Source organism: Anguilla rostrata, chromosome 3 (genome assembly GCF_018555375.3).
Source record: "Anguilla rostrata isolate EN2019 chromosome 3, ASM1855537v3, whole genome shotgun sequence".
Taxonomy (NCBI): Eukaryota; Metazoa; Chordata; class Actinopteri; order Anguilliformes; family Anguillidae; genus Anguilla; species Anguilla rostrata.
In genome coordinates this window covers 38,786,070-38,804,089 of record NC_057935.1, presented here as the reverse complement: position 1 = coordinate 38,804,089, position 18,020 = coordinate 38,786,070, and the positions used below count along the sequence as shown (strand labels likewise).

General features: G+C 46.0%; 1 protein-coding gene across 5 annotated transcripts in view; it reads left to right on the top strand.

The window, feature by feature from the left end:
* stk39 (serine threonine kinase 39) overlaps positions 1-14,915 on the top strand; it is a 51,351-nt gene extending 36,436 nt beyond the window's left edge. For all 5 annotated transcript variants that reach the window (XM_064327455.1, XM_064327453.1, XM_064327456.1 and 2 more), the window contains 4 exons: positions 6,596-6,648; positions 7,091-7,159; positions 7,337-7,401; positions 13,176-14,915. In XM_064327455.1, the coding sequence (XP_064183525.1) occupies positions 6,596-6,648; positions 7,091-7,159; positions 7,337-7,401; positions 13,176-13,250 (262 nt within the window). In that variant the 3' untranslated portion in view covers positions 13,251-14,915. The remainder of the gene's footprint in view (positions 1-6,595; positions 6,649-7,090; positions 7,160-7,336; positions 7,402-13,175) is intronic.
* Positions 14,916-18,020: the final 3,105 nt, after the last annotated feature.

Sequence of the window (18,020 nt, the reverse complement as noted above, 5' to 3'; positions counted from 1 at the left end):
CTTGGGTATCCATGATTATTTATGTATAAGTGTTTCAAATGGTTCGGCTGTGCCATGCTCTCTTTCTTTCTGTCTTTCACTCTTTTTACACACTCACACTTTCTCCTTCTGCCTCTTTTACTGTATCTGGCATGATTGATTTGTGCTGTAAGAAGCATGTTAGCTGTTTCGCTCGCGCCTCACAGTGACTAACGCAGCTGGTGCTGCACCTGTTAAAAAGACACCTGCCTGCAAGGCAACCGACAGCAAAAGAGGGGTGCAGCTCCGGTGACTGTACTCATTTAATGGGGAGCTTTGTGTCAGTTTCGGTAGCGCAGTCACAAACATGCGATAGTCCTTTCAGCGGTTCCAGCTCCTCTGCATAGGTTGATATTTGTAACACACCACAGCCTTTGTCGAAAAGCAGAGAACTCGTGGTTCGTTTGCGCTTTCCGCCGATCTGAAACTTGTGAAAATGTCCCCATCCCTTTCAGTCGGCGTTCCTTGTTTGGAAAGCCGGCACGATCCGTGTATTTCCGCCGGTGTAATCCCGTCGGGGGTTTACCGGGCGCCGGGAGGAGATTTGCTGGTGCGGACGGCGCGGTGGAGCTGGGGGAAGTGAGTGGGCGGGGTTGAGACCGTAAAGCGAAGGGCTCGATGACCAGATTACCGGCCTTCGGGGAGACCGGCGTACACGCGACGAGCTGCCGCGCCCGGCGGATAAAGATGCCGCTTTTATCATTTTAACCGTCTCGCCAACTTACGCGTTATCGTTTGCCTTAAAATGGCCGTGCCGGTCGTCGTCAAATGTCGGTCTAAATAAAAGCACCTGTCCTCTGTGCTGTGAGGAGTCCGGGATTGACGGTAAGGGAGCCTTCTGCAACCAATAGCCCCTCCGGGCAGCTTGTTCGCAGCTGTAGTGACCTGCCGTCGGGGGGCGGGGCGATTTTGCTCAGCAGAGTGTTCCTCATTTCCTCAGGCATTAGGAAACGAAATGGCAGCGCACCCCAGCTGGCGAACTGCAGAGCGCTAAGAAGCGAACATGCTAGCGCTCACTCTGCCGAACCGATGGACGAAGCCGCAGTGATGGAACAGGCTCAGGATTGCTCTCGGACGTTCCAAATTTCAGAGGAGAAGAACGAAAAAATAGGGGATAGAAAGGCGTTTAAAAAGGCAACGGTTAGTGAGTCTGCACCAGTGGAGCCTGAAATTAATTTCTCATTTTCCCCACCATTCGGTAAGTTTTTTTAACCGACGGTGCTAACAGCGGCCCTTGTAAAAATGTAGAAGTGGAAAGTTCTGGAAAGCGCTAACAACTTTGTCAAAATCGCAGAATCACTCTTCTCACCTTCCCTGGCCTTTCCTACCCACCCTCACTCACCGGCTCACTGTCTTGGTTGAATAATAACTAGATTAACTAGATTTCAAATAAACATATTCGTGTGATTTTAACGATTTCATAACATATTGTATCTTTCATTCAGTCAATCAAATCAGTCAATCAAACTTTATATAGCACCATCCATGGCAGGACTGCATGCTTAACATAAAAAAGAAGTGCTTAATTTAAAATATTTTTTGAAAAGATCAATGATGAGATAAATGACAATAATAAAAAAGATAAAATAAATAAAGCAGATAAACTGTAATAAAAGCCAGTGCATAAAACTGGGAGCAGGTGGAACTGAGAGCTGAAGGCAGCACAGTAAAAGGGTAGATTAAAACTAGACGGATTTAAAAACAAAAATCAGGGTCGGATTAATTAAGATAATAAATAATAAAATGTGTAATAAAATACACATTTATTTTATGCACGTATCTTCTTAGCGGTTCCATCAGATAGGGGTGTAGACCCCCCCTCGTCGCATTAGCTCATAGTCAGAGCTGCCTCCTCCTCGCGTCTCTGATTATGTAGCGCAGCTGGATAGCGCCGCGGATGTTTTTGTTTTTGGCGGCTTTAAAAAAAAACTTTTAAAAAAAGAGAGAAGGAAATCCTGAAATGTGGGTCAGGGGAGAACAGCCACTTTGAGACGGATGCGATTTGCGGCGCTTAATTACATTCCACATGAATCCAATTAGGCGCTGCCATTCTCCGGCGCGCAGCGTGCTCCTTTCTGAGCGCGTGCAAAAAAAAAAAAAAGCGGCTGTCATCTTCCTTTTCGGCGCGACGGCGGCCGCGTTCGCGCCCAGCGCCCTCGCACCGGGAGGGACGCGGACGACGTGACGCGGTCACGCCAGACGCGATAAGTGCTTCCCTTAATGCTGCCAGTGCCACTTAATATCGATGCATTAGATGGGGAATAGACTTGGGAGCTGGACCATTATCACTGAAGGAGTCCAGACACGACGCCGGTGGATTGGGTGTTGAATGCTAACGGCTGTCGCTATCCCCCGTGAGGCGAGCCCCCAAACGCGATCCGTTTCGTTTTCGTTTGTTTTGATTTCGGTGGCAGCGTTGAGACTTCAGGACCGTACTGTTCGTTTCCCGGACCTCTCTTTGAAATCTACCGAGGATTCTCGTGTGCAACCTGCAGTTTTATATCTTGAAGTCAGCTTGGAATTAGGGGTCTCTGTTATTCAGGTGAATGTTCTGGAACTGCAAGTTTTTTTATTTTTTTTAATTTTTTTGCCTGTTGTTCATTTTACTTTGTCAGACAAAGAAAGTGGCAAAAATCCCTCTCGCCGTGTGATGAATTTGCTGTGCTGTACACAACTGCAGTCTTATCTGGATGGTAAGGGATGACATTGCCACAGAGAAGCTTTTGTGCTTCAGTGCTTCTGAATGAAAAAAAAAAAAACCCCTGCAAACATAATACGGTTTGGGGATTCAGAATGATATTGAAAATTTTTATCAGTTTTACCCGCCGAATTCGCGAGCAGAGCCATGCGGGGACTGGGCTGCTCCTTCATAATTTGACGTCTGCGCTCATCCACTTCCTCCGTGAATGCGGAAAGCTGTTTGCATTTGCGCGCGTAATGTAAAGCGGGGAGGCGCCGGCGAACACCGCCAGGCAAATATCGCTTTTTTCATTTACCCACAGTTCCCTTTGTCGCGCGCCCCGTACGGATATGCAGCCGGGGCGCTTCTGCGCCGGTATTCTACCTTTCATTAGGGAAGAATGGCTTTGCGCTTTGTGATCTCAGAGCCGGAGCGATTTAAGCGTCTGGCCGCTGCTCGGAGAGGCGCAGAATGCAGCCGGGTGCGCGGGAGTCGCCGGGAAGGCGTGGCTAAAGAGAACGGGCCGCGGCGGTCTTGACGTCGGCCGCGGCGACCGGCCTTTGTAATTGCCGTTCTCCTGCCCGTCTCGGCGACGTCCTCGAAGCCGTGGCCCCGCCGCGAGCGAGCCCCGCCTTCCCGCCCGAACAGGGGGGAAGAGACCACCCCTCAGTCTGCGTCAACAGGGCCGTCGGTCAGAAACGCTAAATTCCCCGCCGCGCATTCCTGTGTCCTGGCGCATTGTAGTTCTTCTGCGTGTCAGGATCCAAATGGCTGTGGCCTATGGCTCTTTGTGCACACCTCCATAATAGACCAATTACTCCCAAATGTGGAGAATATGCAAATTCGGTCACTTGTAGAAAGTGGCCTCATCCATCAATACGTCTCTAAGCAACACCAGTCTTTAAAAAAAAGGCCAATTCCTCACATACATAGAATTCCAGTCTGTTGAGAATGACTCACTGACTTTTGGTTATGGAGAAATGTTCTATTACTTTTTTTATATAACAGTTGTTTTATTAATAATTAAATGAATTACCTAATTAAAACAGGAACTTTCTTAGCATTAATCACTCAACTTTAGCATACATTGAGATGGATACTATGATACTTTTAACTAGAATTTTTGTGGTTTTCTACACTGTTTTTCCCTTTTTTTTTGCAGAGCATCTGTATTCTGATGCACAGCCGTTCACCAGGACGTTAATGATGTAGTTTAAATGGTGCTGTCTGCCCCGGAGTGATTTAGAACCCTGTTACAGGAACTGAGTGGCAGGTCAGAGCCTCCGCTTTAGCTGAGATGATATATCATTCGGGTAAATTACCCCCTCTTTGCCATTCTGACAATCCCACAATGCATTGCCCTCCCAGAAACACTGAAAATGACATCAAAGCCAAGGTCCTGCTCCGGGCGACCCCAGCAGAGGCGTCGGTGCAATCGCTCAACGCACCGAAGTGTTTTCGGTCAATTTGAGCCCATATTGAGTGAGCTAATATGCCATTGCTTCAGCTTTTCGTCTTATCGTCCTTCTGCTACCTCAAAGGGAGCTTGGGTCCGTATCACCGTGCAGTGAAAAACTCTCTGGACAGAATAATTTCCTTCAGGCATATAAACCTCGCATTTGTATTCCTGACACTTACGATAACGCCAAATGCTGCATTTTTAATATTCCGCTGCGGTATTCTCACTCCGCCATTTTGGAAAAAACGGAACAGCCTCAGCGAGGCGGGGCTGCTGGTGTCACCTGCGCAGCTAATTTAAGCTCAGATCTCATTTTTTGCGGATTTCCTCTGCCGCTTCGCAAGCCGCCTCTCTCGACACCCTCGTCGGAGCGCGGGAGGCCCGGCTGTTGTCTCAACGCGCACGTCGTTGGCCGCAAGCGCTGTACGAGTCAGTTCCACCGGACCACACTGGGTGAACCTTCTCCCAGTGAAATCAGGCGGTCAGCGGGGATAAAAATCCATGTTCAGAAAATAACCGCCTGGATTTGCTAATTAGCTTACTTCTTCAGCTGGCAGGCCGAAATAATTAGTGAAATCAGCTGGCTGAGTTGATGGGTGAAAGGAACACGAGGCAGCACTTCTACTCTGTGACCCCCTTTACTTCCCAGCTCTGCGGGTGGTTTGTGTGCTTTTAAAAAGTGAATGTGTCGCACCTCCTCTCCTCCCTCGCTGCAGGACTCTGTTCACTGCCTGGCTGCTCCTGTGGCTTTGTCTTATTTATGTGCCTCGTGTGCTGTAAATAGGTTTCATCTGTTACAGGTGACAGAAAAGAATTCATGCCACCGCACCCGCCCTCGTCTAAACAAAAGCCCGGGAAGCCGGGGCCTCTTTGTTAGGGTGCTAATTATGAAGGACTCCTTTAACACGCGGCAGCTCTTTCCAAAATGAGAGATATTAACATGCAAAAGACCTCCTGTGTCAGGATCTCAAACGCCAGTTCTGCACAGCGCAATCTCCAGTGTTAAATGAACTCTGATAGGAATGCTTCTAACTCTAACAGAGTAGATATTGTCCTTATTGGACTCTGTTAGAGTTGATATAACACTGGTGATCTTTCTGTGCCTGGAGGCCCTTATAGTGACTTTCGTTCAATCAGAAGCCAATTTATGCCTTGGAAGCAAGGTGTGGTTTAGTCAATCAGTGACTTATATTAAGCACTCAATCACTGTGACACCAAAAAAACAAAAAACACACACACACACACATCGGCAGAGACTGCAGCCCTCCACAACCTCAGGTGCACTATGTGTGATAGAAAAGGCTTCTGCAAAGCACACCCCATCCTCACTTGCCCTTACCTCTGAAACCATTCCAATGCTTTATTCTCCACTAAGTTAGTCGAGTTGGAATTCCAGTGGTGGCACTGTCGTCTCACAGCAAGAAGGTTGTGGGTTTGAATCCCAGCCGGGGCCTTTCTGTGTGGAGTTTTTTTCGCCTCGTGTGGGGTTCCTCAGGGTACCCCAATTTCCTCCCACACGCAGGTAGACATGCAAGTAGGCTAATTGGAGGCTAAATTGGCCATAGTTATGAGTGTATGAGCGAATGTTGTGCAATAGATTGGCTTGTCCAGGATGTATTCCTGCCTCTCACCCAATGCACGCTGGGATTGGCTCCTGCACCCTCCGTGACCCAGCCCAGGGTATAGATAACGGATGGACAGATGGAGAAATCTTTTCCCTGCAAGGAGAGAAAACATGCAGTGCCCTAGCGCTGGACAGCCCACTCGCTGATAGAGTTTTGAAAGAGGGAAGCTGTTTCTCAGCGTTCTGCTGCTGCTGGCTGTCTACTTGTCAGGCTCCACGGGACAGCCCATATGGCGAATCTACCAGCACAATGTGTGTTTCTCCTGTCTGCTCAGCTGAAGACAAGACAGGTGGGCTCTGTGGCCACCTTGAGTTATGTGTTTGTGTGTGTGCGTGCGTGCGTTTGTGTGCGTGTGTGTGTGTGTGTGTTTTCGTGCGTGTTTTACAAGCAAATAAATCTGAAAGTGTCCCTGAAGCTTTAAAACACCAGATGAAATCGCACAGTGAAAGGCCATTTGTAAGAACTATGCTACAACCAATGTTTTCTAGGTATTGGAAATATGTTGTCCTCTCTTGTTCGATTCATTTGGAAAAGAGCGCAACTTCATGTTGTGAAATTCATCACTAACCTCGGCTATGAAATCTTATTCCTGGCTTCAAAGAACTGCATGCTTTGTAAATTCGGTGCAAAGCTTCATGAAGCTGTTGATGTTAATCGGTCTTCTTATATGGGACAGAATTGTTACTGTTTTCCTTTTGCCAACCATATACACAGACTGCCATTTCTTTTGACCCCATCCACTTAATAATAAGTATCTTAGATGATTAAACTATCGCAATTTTCTGAACATTTATTTTGTTTTTCTTTCTTCAGAAACTCCAGAAAGGAGCTGAATGACATACGATTTGAATTTACTCCTGGTCGAGGTAAGCGTGTAGAAATTCCATTATGATAGCTTGATAGAAATAATTGCATGATGCCACATTTTAACTCAAATGAACCCATGAAACTGACGTTTGTTGTGAGGGAGTTCTCTGCCTTGCTGGTGTCCAGTGAGGGAGCTAGCTGTACTAATAGGGGACGAGCAAATGCACTTGATGTTTTGACTGCATGGGGTAAAAGTGTGCACTTTCTGTCTTGACGGCGTGGAGTGAGGGCACTTGCTAGATCGGCGCAGATGAAGTATGCTCTTGATGCGTTGATAGTGCACATTACAGGTATAGTTATTGCGCTGGAGGTGTAGAGCAATGCATACTTGCTGTCTTGATTGAGTGTAGAGAGTGCCCTTACTAGTGATGGCATGGAATAAGTGTGCACTTGCTAGCAAGAGTTCATTTTATTTGTGCTGACGGCATGTATTCTGTGAAGACACTGCAGATGGAGTGTCTCAGGAGCTCTTCTCAGCCGGCCTTGTGGACGGACATGATGTCCTTGTGGGTAAGGCAGTTCCTCATTCCAAGAGGGATTCCATTTGTTTCCTTCATTCTGTATACTAGAGTGTTATTCTTTGCACTGTATTTCCTGCTCTTACAATTTATGAATATGACTTAGAGCACTTGCTGTGTTTGTCAGGCACTGTTGTTTAACACAGACGTGTGAAATGTGACTTTTCAGTTGCTGCTAATCTTCAGAAGATTGTAGACGATCCAGTTACCTACAAAGTATTGACCTTTAGACTGGTGAGTGCACATATTATTTCTGCCAAATTGGTACATTACACAGCCCCTAGTTTGTGTTACATCACATCAGTAAGTCACTTATTTGACAGCATTGGTAAAAGCAAAAGCACTTAGCTTACATTTTAAAGATATACGCAGCTTGATTTACTGATTAAATATATTGCTCAAGTACCCGAAGAGCAGTTTAGATTTAAACTTGGGACCTTTCTAATACACAGTGTTCAACATGTGGTTTCTTGATTTGGCTCTCTACTTCACAATTTTAGATTTGTAATCAAACAATTCAGATGTGTGTGAAGTGCACATTTTCGGCTTTTATTAAAGGTATTTCTTTACACTGTGATTGCACCGTGTAGAAATAAGACCACTTTTTATACTTGTTGTATGTCCAGGTCTCAAAGATCCAGTTCCCTCTTCAGCCACAAAACCTTTCTTTATTTATTTATTCTTTATTTATCCATGATAAAACACGCATTGACATAGCGAAGGTTACATAAAGTGTTTGATTTACATCTATGCATGAAAATGAAAGTCAGTTATCAGCACTTAACACGTTGCTCATTGGTAGTGCAATTATTTACCTAATGCCTGAGCACTTGGTTTAATTGAGGAGCAAATACTTTAATTAAATTCAGTCAAATCCAAACAGCAATTATAGCAACAACGGCACAATCAACGTTCCTTATTGGAAGCGATCGCTGCTGTTCGCTCAGCGCTCGCTTTGCCTTCCTGTAAAATGTCATTTGTATTGATCGACGTGATGCACAACGGTGCTCTGTTCAAAAAGAAGGGGAGAAAAAAAAACCGATTACACGTCCCACTTAGCCTGAAGACGTGACTGGCACATTTTCATTGCGTTTTTAAAGCCAAACTGCATCTCGGTGCGTCAGAGTCATGATCTGTGTTGATCAGCATCAAGGAAACTTTTGCAGTTCATTTTCTAATTGAACGGGTTCACAAAAAAGTAAATATTTTGGAAAAATTACATCTTTTGGTGTTGACGTTTCAGTTAACCGTAAGCTGCATTTTATGAGAAAGTGACTAATATGGTTGAAATATGACTTTGTGCTGGTTAATAATATGAGAACACAATATGGGAAACATATTTCTGGATAATAGGTTATGATTGTATCTTCTTCCTGTGACTTTATTGTCATTCTGTATTGACATTGTGGGTTAAAGTGACTCTTCCTGTGCAAATTCTCCTTCTGTCGCTTTGTGAAGCGTCTTTGTGACAGCTCTCTGTAAAAAGCGCTGTACAAATAAAGTTGATTTGATTCGAAATGAAACAAAACAATTCTTCTGTGTGGCACAGGCCTTCCATAGAGCACAACCTGACAGAATTAATCCACTGAAAAACTCAATATAAAGAAAGTTAAAACTAAATGGCCCAACTGTTGTTGAATTAATGGGTTTCTTGTGGTGATATTTTTCTGAATTATATTAAATCCTTTTTTTTTTTTTTTGTTGAAAAATGTAATTTGCTGACCCAGGGAAAACAGAAGGAGCACTGAAGCAGAGCCGAATTCGTAATAACAATATTTGAGCCGTGGCGAGCTGCGTTGCCTCTCCATTCCTCTCATTACACACGTCAGGAGGGGCCGCTTTACCACACCGTTAGATCAGCTGGAATACCCAACCGGAATATGGCAGCACGCTCAACGTCACGCGACAGAAAGAAGAAAAATATTACTTGGAATTTGGAAGTGGCGATTGGTACCAAGGGCGAGGGGAGCAGAGGCGCGCTGAGAGCGGGGTGCGAGGGTGTGAGGAGGAGGGAGGGGAGGAGGAAGAGGGTGGGAAGGAGGGAAGGAGGGAGGGAGGGTGGGAAGGAGGGAGGGTGTGAGGGAGTTGAGGGTGTGAGGGCAGGAGGGAGGGAGGGTGTGAAGGAGGGAAGGAGTAAGGGAGTTGAGGGTAGGAAGGAAGGAGGGAGGAAGGGTGCGAGGGCGGGAGGGAGTGAAGGAAGGAAGGAGTAAGGGAGGGTGTGAGGGAGCGAGGAAGGGTGTGAGGGAGGGATGGTGGGAGGGAGGAAGGGCGCGAGGGAGGGAGGGAGGTTGTAAAAGAGGGAAGGAGGGAGGTGTGCGAGGGAGAGAAGGAGGGAGGGAGGGAGGGAGGGTGTGAGGGACAGTGGGAGGGAGGGGGTGAAGCAGGGAGTGAGGGTGTGGGGGGAGGCAGGGAGGTGCGGGTTTGTCACTGCGGAGGCTCAGTTAAGAGCGGGCGTGGGGAGCGGGCTCAGGTAGCTCCGGGAGGCTCAGCTGCAAAGCGGCGCATGCCAGAAGGCGGCGTGTCACGCCGTGCGGCTCTCAGCGGGCCGTCAGACGGAGCAGGCATCCATCGCCCCGCGGGAGCCACTGGGGCCGCTCTGAAGCGCATGTTCTCGGTAATGGGCCTCCGTCTTGGGGCCGCGTCGCGGCATAATTAGTTTAGACCCCCGGCGGCAGGAAAAGCCTTCTCTTCTGGGCGAATCCTCGTCGGCGAAACGAGCCCGGCCCTTCATTGCCGCGGCTTCTCGGCTTTTGGGTGAAATCGGTGGAGGTCGCGGTTGGATTTAAGCTCCGCGTTGAGGTCGCGACCTCGCCGGCGCGTACTCCCCCGGCTTCTCGCGTCAGAAGCCCTGCGCTTCCCCCTTGTTGCAAATTGTGTTTCCGTCGGGCCGAAGCATAAGTCCCTGATAATCTGGAGTAGCCCGACGGGCGACCTTCCGGGCCTTTCCATTAGCCCCGTCGCCCCAGAGCTTTCCACACGCTCTCATTTGGAATTAGAGCGAGACTTCCGCACGATGCAATCTCAGAAGCCCGGCTCTAAATATGTACGGGAGGCTCGGCGCTCGAGAGAAATCATCTGAGGACGCCGCACCCGGGGGAGGCCGTTTCCAAAGCTACGGCGCCGCCGCCGCGCAGAGAGAGCCAAAATGGCGGAGCCGGGGTTTAATTGGCGCGGTTTACGCCTCAATCGCGGCGAGGCGGTTCGGCTCTCCGTTGATTGACGGGGGCGCCGGGGAAAGGATCGGAAACGCGACGGCAAACAGAAAGGCGCGCCCACCCGCGCTGCCCCGCCCCCCTCCGCGCGCCACGCGGTACTGCCTCCAAGCGCCCAGGGGACGGGACAGCGGGAGACTCCGCCATCCATCAACGTCACCCCCCTCCTCCCGTCCCATAACGCCGCGGCGGAGACGCGCAGCTGTTGGAGTCAGCGCGGATAATTAGCTCCTCGCCGAATGCGAACTTAATCTAGTTTAATTCCGCCCGGCTGGTGTCACGCGTTTAGCGGCGCGGGCCTTGTCACAACATTAACTTGAGGAAAAAAAGTGCTCTGGTTGTAATTAAAAATGATATGGCAAAGCAGTGGCGTTTCGGAAGGGAAAAAAAAAAACACGACGCGCCCTGGGTCGATTGCAGATTGTAGGTCGATCGGGCTTGGGTGATGAACCGTAATGATAATTGTTTAGTATTTTTTGGGAAATTAACTGCTCAGAAATGCTTGCAAAAAAATAAAAATAAAACATCACTCCAGCTGTTGGGCATTGGTGTATTAGCCAATCAGCAGCAAGGCCGTGCCACTTGCATGTGATGCGTTTTTACCAATCAGGTAGAAGCCGTGTGGCTGTTATGCCGCAATGGCGGCAATGATTGTTACTGAGCTCAAAAATGCGTTCGATAATTATCGTTAGGGTTTATCGCCCGGCGCTGGTTTGGGTCATCGTTTTTCCTATTCCTCTCTGAATGCTATTAGCACAGATATTTTTTCACTTTCCATTTGACTAATGAACAGAATCCACGCGTTTCACTCGAGCAATTATTTTTTACAAGTCGAAGCATTTATGCGTTTTAACCACCGGCACACTATTGAACTTTTATTGAGCGCACTTGAGCATTGAGGCTATTTAAAATACTCTTGGCCACATAGTTTGGTATGTTTGCAATATACATCAAAATGATATTAAATCACCTGAGTCACAGCAGTCTGAATCGAATTAGGTATAAACTTACTCGGTCGTCCTGAATTTAGGTTCACCGTAGGTGCACAGCCTATTGAAGGGGAAATCCAAGTCAAGGTTAATAAACTACTATACTGTTCTATATTCCTAGAATGTGGCCCTTAATGTTTTCCAGTGTGCCTCTTTGTTTTGATGGCAGCATTCTCTGTGTGTCTCTGTGGTACTTTTTTCTGTGCGTGTTTATGTCTGTTTCTCCATGTGAGGATGTGTCCTGTTGATTGATGATCAGCTGTGCACATTACATTACATTACAGGCATTTAGCAGATGCTGTTATCCAGAGTGACTTACACAACATTCTACATAGCATTTAGATTGTATCCACTTACGCAGCTGAAGCAGTGCAGGTTAAGTGCATCGCTCAAGGGTGCAACAGCAGTGTTCTACCCGGGGCTCGAACCTGTGACCTTCACCATCGCTGCCCTGCCGATGCACATGGCTTGGACCTTATTGTTCTGAGCCACATGCACAGCTGAGTGTTAGTTTCCGTAGTCTGTTATAAAAGCGCAGTCCGCCGGGCCTCTGGGCAAACGTGTTCAGTGACACGGCTGGCCCACGAGCCCTGGGCACTGAGAACGGCACAGGTGGTCTCCACGGGAGGAGTTTCTGAAAACGGCAGTGGTGTTTTTGAGTGTTTGGGGTTGTATACTGAGCTCTACGCGGCTGCCACATTGCACATTAACATGGCATCATATCACAGAGAGGTCAGGTGAGTTGCTCGCGTAAGATGAACCGCAGAAAGGCGCGGTGAAAATTCTCACACGGCGGCTTTGCCGTTTCGCCGCGAGGGTGGATGCGTCGCCGCGGGGCCCGCGCGCGGAGGGGCCTGCGGCCTGTGCTGGGAATGAGAACGCATTAGAGACGGCGTTCTGGTGCAGATGGCGAATCGTTGTTCGCTAATGCGTCGGCGCAACCGTGATAATTATAAACCCCCGATTTCTTTCAATTTCGGCTATTTCATACGTCGCTGGCGAACTGCACCCAAATGCAAATTACCGCACCCGGATTTCATTACCGCCAGTGAGAATCCGGGGATAATCATAGTGAATCTGTGTACGGCAGCAGTAATCAGCAAAGACAAAAACTGCCATTAGAAATGAATGCAGAAGCCGTAGCGTAAATGGTTTCGTTTCGTCGGTTTATGTATTTCATCGCAATCGCGCCTGTTCCACGCTGAGCGTGCTTTATGAGTACCTCTGGCGTTTGACGACACAGCAGCGGTCGTGTGGCAACACAGCTGCGGATAGTCGGCGCCTGAAGCCGCCGGAACTGATCTGGGGGTCAGGGGTACCTGTAGAAACGACAAGCCGGAAGAAAAACGGCGCGGTTCAGAAGCTTCAGAGATTTAAAATATAGAAAGAAAAAAAAAACTTCAAAAAGTTCTCCTCATTAAACTTTTATAGATAGCTATGTAGTCTCTAAAAGCACAGCTTTTTTTTGTTTGTTCTGCTCCTCAGCTCATTTGCATGTTAAAAGTGATATTTCAGAGTTTAAATATTAAGGGATCACAGCGGGGTTTGTTATTAAAGCAGGAGCTCGCCACGGCGCTCGTTTACCTTCGGATGAGTGCCGCGGTTGGCTCTGGGCGCCTCGGCGACGCAGAAGGCGCTGGACCGTTTTTGGCAACGCGGCGCGGCGTGGCAGTTCTTGTCTGTATTCTCAGATAATCAGTAGCGGGTCGTCAATAACCCAAAGTGATTCAGGACTGGAAGTGATTTTTATGCGCTTTACCCTAATTGGCCGTCCCCCCCTGTTTTTCCCGCCCCCCCCCCCCCCCAGGCTTCGGGCTGCGAAAGCGCGGAGGTACCCGACGAGGTGAAACTGGTCGGTTTCGCCCAGCTGAGCGTCAGCTGATCCTCCCCCTCCCCCGGTCTCTCACGGGGCCTAACCCGGCACGGGTGCGGAAGAGCCCGTCGCGGGCTAACAGCCGAAGCACAGGAGAAGCACGGAGAAGCGCCTTGAGCCTCTCCACCCTGCAAGTCCCCCTGCCACTCACCGGGCCGGAACGCCAGCAGATCTCTTCTGGGATTCTGCCAGAGCTCTGCTAGAAGTAAAATTCCACCGCAACCTCCGTGGGAACTCTACTGGAGCTCCACTAGAACTCCGCTAAAACTCCACTGTAATTATGCTGCAACCGTCTTAGCACTATGCCAGAACCGCGCCCCAAGCTCTGTTTTAATTCTGCTTTTGATTCTAGAAGTCCATGGGTGGTCACTCCCAAGGACAGGCACTGAAAAGGGGAGGCTCAGGTGGTATGTTGAAAAGTCGCTTGAGAGGCAACTGTCTTGCCTCTCCTTTCAGTGTGGCTCGAACGTCCATTATTTATCGAACTAAGGATGCCTCTGTTCCTTTTTTGTTCCTGTTTTCAAAGTAAAGCGCCTGCGTCTTCATCTCGCGTATTGCGGTGAGTACGACTGACGTAAAAAGCAATTAGTCTGAACTGTACTCCGTCAGAACGTTAAATTTGTCTCAAAGCACATTTTGATGGACGCATTATAATTGTCGAATTCAATTTAATGAACTGCAGTGCGCGTTGCAGAAAGAGTAATCCAAGCAAAAGCGAAAAAAAAATGCGATGGGAGAATAGGAGTGAGCTATAAAAACACTCATTTTTTTTCAAAAGTCAGTGTTGGAAAAAAAAAAAAAGACGCTGGAGGTGCCTTGCTCTTCAAATAGTGCCTGAAGATTATGGCAGCGTTTTTGCAGCCTGACCACAACCTGTCATGAACTCTTAAAACACATTGTGTGGTGTTGACAAAAATCGTAAAGCACAAAATCATAACCTAGATACCTAATGATAAACAATGTCCTGCATCCTTAATGGACAGTAACAGTTTCTGCAATATCCAGGATTGTTTGGATCATTACAGTATGGCCCTTATATAACAGGCATGTCCTCCTACAGATATTCTGCTGAAATATAAGTATTTTCACCATCGACTGGAAGCTTTGACAGGAAAGCTACTGTGCACTTTTGGCCAGAGTATATGTACCAGGCATGCCAATGCCCTCCCTGTAAGATTCACCCAATGAATTCCAAACAGAATTTAACCTGTAACCATTGTTATCTGTAACAAAGATACCATAACCATTACATAATTCATAAACTGCAATACAATTTCATAGATGTGAACTACTAAACTTGAATACTGAAAAATAAGCTTATATTTAACTGCAGTGCAGAAATAGTGTCTTTCTGAAGGGCATTTAGTCTCAGAAATGTACTGTATAATGATGTACCTGGGAAAAAAAAAACAAACAAAAGGAAACTACTGAAGAATGTTTCGCCATTCATTTGTTAAAATAAGTGCAGTAGCTCTAAATTATTTGTAATTATTGAAGTACCGAGCTTCTATTGAAGTCATAATATTAACTGTACCAAGCTGTTTGTTTTGACGTAACTTGTGTTTTCTATATACAGTATGTATCATTTCTGCATATTAATCATGTTCTTCCTGTAAGCAGCTTGTTTAAAATGTCTACAGAAAGGTAAATAAAATCTTGCTGTTACAAAAATAATGGTGTTTTTTGTTTTCCATAGTCCATGCTAAAGTTCAAATTCGTTCAAAGTGCAGAACAGTTTTTTTAACAGCCTTAAGCAAGGTGAAGGTCAGTCTCCTGAACGCTTTCATCCGCTCCTCCCGGTGATTGACATCCCATTTCTTTGCATTGAAAGTCACGGAGGTGAAAGCAGCGATGTCGGGGGCAAGCGCAGAGAAATTCCTACTGCGGGAAAATAGCAAGGTAGGCTACGGGCATGGCCCAATTCACAGCCCTATTGTTCCACTTGATTTAAGAGCGAAATGTGCACCTGTGGAGCTAAGCATTCGAAACCGCTCTCTGAAAAGCTGTGTTTATGCTCGCGGCGTACCAGAGGGCTCAATCTGCTGTTGTAGAGGCTAAAAGCAGGGTTTGAAGGAGTCTTCCCCTCTCACCTCTTACTCTGTATGAAGCTTATCTAAAAGGGAGTGGCTGCCGCTTTAAGTTCTTGCAATATAAAGCAATGTCTTCTGAAAACTCCATGAGTTTGAACTGGGAACATAGCATCCACCCCTTCACAAGCCCTACACTTCTGCAGGGCAGTAACCTCTAAACACAAGCAGGCTTGATGAGTGAAATTTCAGTACTGATACATACAGGTGAACTGAGAAGCATATCGTTGCCATTTTAAAGCTCTGTCAAGCTTGTTGTTATAAAGACATTGTATGAACTGCATTAGCATTGGCTAGTTTGAAATGTACTATTCTGGGTTCATATCAATGAGGGAAAACATAGCTTTCATTATTCTAAGAAACACTCCTTCATAATGACAAACAGTATTAATGCACTAGTGCTGGAATCAAATTTTCCCTTGGAGCATGTTTCTTAAGAAAACAAAGAATAACCACCGGAGGGATTTCAAAGCAGAGCTCTGCCTAGGATGGCCTTGGTACGCATTCAACAATTCTGAGATGCCTTTCCAAACATTCGCTGCTGGACCTTGGCTACTGAAAAGCATGTATTGTGAGCATTTCAAAGGGCTATACATACAGCATTTATCTGAGTATATCTACTACAGGCTTACTTTTTTAGTCAAAATGCTGTGTGCACTGTGAAAATTAGTCATAGAGACCTTACAGGGAAGCAGTCTGCTTATTGTCTGAGCATTATTCAAACATACAGGAAAAGTTCTTCCAGCATATTGCCATTCTGGAACCTTCTAAGTGGCACACTAACACATGCTCTCTTATAACCGAGGACAGCCAAGGAACAATCTCAGATACTGCAAATCACTTTGGTATTTCCCCAAACCTCACAAGAATAAAAAGCCTTTGATGGACGATGAGGATAACTTATATTTACTTGTCGAAATAAATATATTTGACATAGAAGACACTCCACTGGACTAATTTGATAAGAACAGTATTCTAAGGCCCGTTTTATGTAATTGTTTTTTACACAAGCCGGAGTGTTCGTGTCAGAACTCAATATATTGTGTTCTGAACAGTTAGTGTTAACCTGAATGCAAATTGACATTCTGTTCTGTGGAACTATGAACAGTTTATTGTGTCACTTCCATTTTGTTAGTGCACCTCATTTTAAGGATTAGAGTAATCCTCTAAAAGACAACTATCTGCAACAGAGTATGAAATACATAGCCTGTGGGCACAAATGTTTGTTTTGTGATCTCCACTGGCTCAGAGAATTCAGTAGCAGACTTCTTGTAACTGATCCAGAAAAACCAATGAACTGAAAGAGTGGAAGACTGGAAAGTAACAATATGACGATTTTATAATGTGTAGAAGTACAAATATTTGTTTCATCTTAACCACCCCCGCTCAATTTTCATGTTTCAATGAAAGACTTATGTTACAAAGCATTTCAGTGAACCAGTCTCGCTCTAGGTAGTAATTCTCCACAGTAATTCTTCACCCATCAGAACCTTCAAAAGTAAGTGATTGATGCTGTACTTCATGATCAAAACAGCTATTGATTTTTGACTTATCACTTATGATTTATCACTGCAGCTGAGCGCAGATCTGAAATGAGTGCTTTCCTTCAGTCTAGTGTTACTATGCAGCAGAAGTCCAGACCAAATGACTAGCTGCTGATTATCACATATCTTATATTAACTCTTGAATGCAATATCAGCTGAAAGGATGGCCCAGTAGTTCTCTGAAGCGTCATTTGTCTTCAGATAACATCCACAAATTATCTTGTGGTATATAATTCATCTGTTACTGATTTAAATGAAAAAATGAAAATGATTGAAATAAAAAATAATATTGAAATTATTTTAGCTATGCCATTTTTACATTAGTCACAATATCAGCTTGGCGTAATTGTGTATGCTGTTTCTGATTTCATTTGGTTGACTGGACTGTCAGACGAGAACGGGCTCCCTCTCTAGAGTTTGGTTCCTCTCAAGTTTTTTTTCCAGTTTTTTTCTGTTCCACCAGGGGAGTTTTTCCTTGTTTCCATCACCCTCAGCTTGCTCTTGTGGGGGTTTAGGCCAGGGTCCACCATTGTGACAAATTGTAAAAATTGCCATACAAATAGATTCGATTTGATTAGATTAGTATTTCTGAAGTCCTGCTGCACTCACGTCTTCAAATATTCTTGAACAAAGTGGACTCATGGTACTGCTTTACAAATGATGACAATGAACTTACGAAGTCTACTCACATACAGTGTAGAATAAACTGAGTCAAGGTGCCACATTAGTCAACACAGATAAAAAAAAATATATAGAAAAGGGGAAGAAAGAGCAGAATATCAATGCTTTGGATAGACAGCCTCCAGACCTACTGAATTTGTTCACACTTCAGACAACCTACCATACGTACACTGTTGCATTTCTGACTGAACAGTACTCCTTATTGACTCTGTAATCAAACTTCCCTTTGATGCAGAGACAGCTTTCAGGAACAGGTGTGCAAGCGCGGGGTAGTTTATACTTTTCTGACCGCGGATGCTCATTAAACTGCGTATCAGAAAATGGAAAACTGACATTTCTATCCCAATTCCTGCAGTAATTAAAGAACAGTCACTTCAACACAAAAAACTCAAACATAAAAATGACAAAAGAAATATACACCAGCTGTTCAAGCTCTGAATGCTTTAAACATTTCAGACAAACGTCGG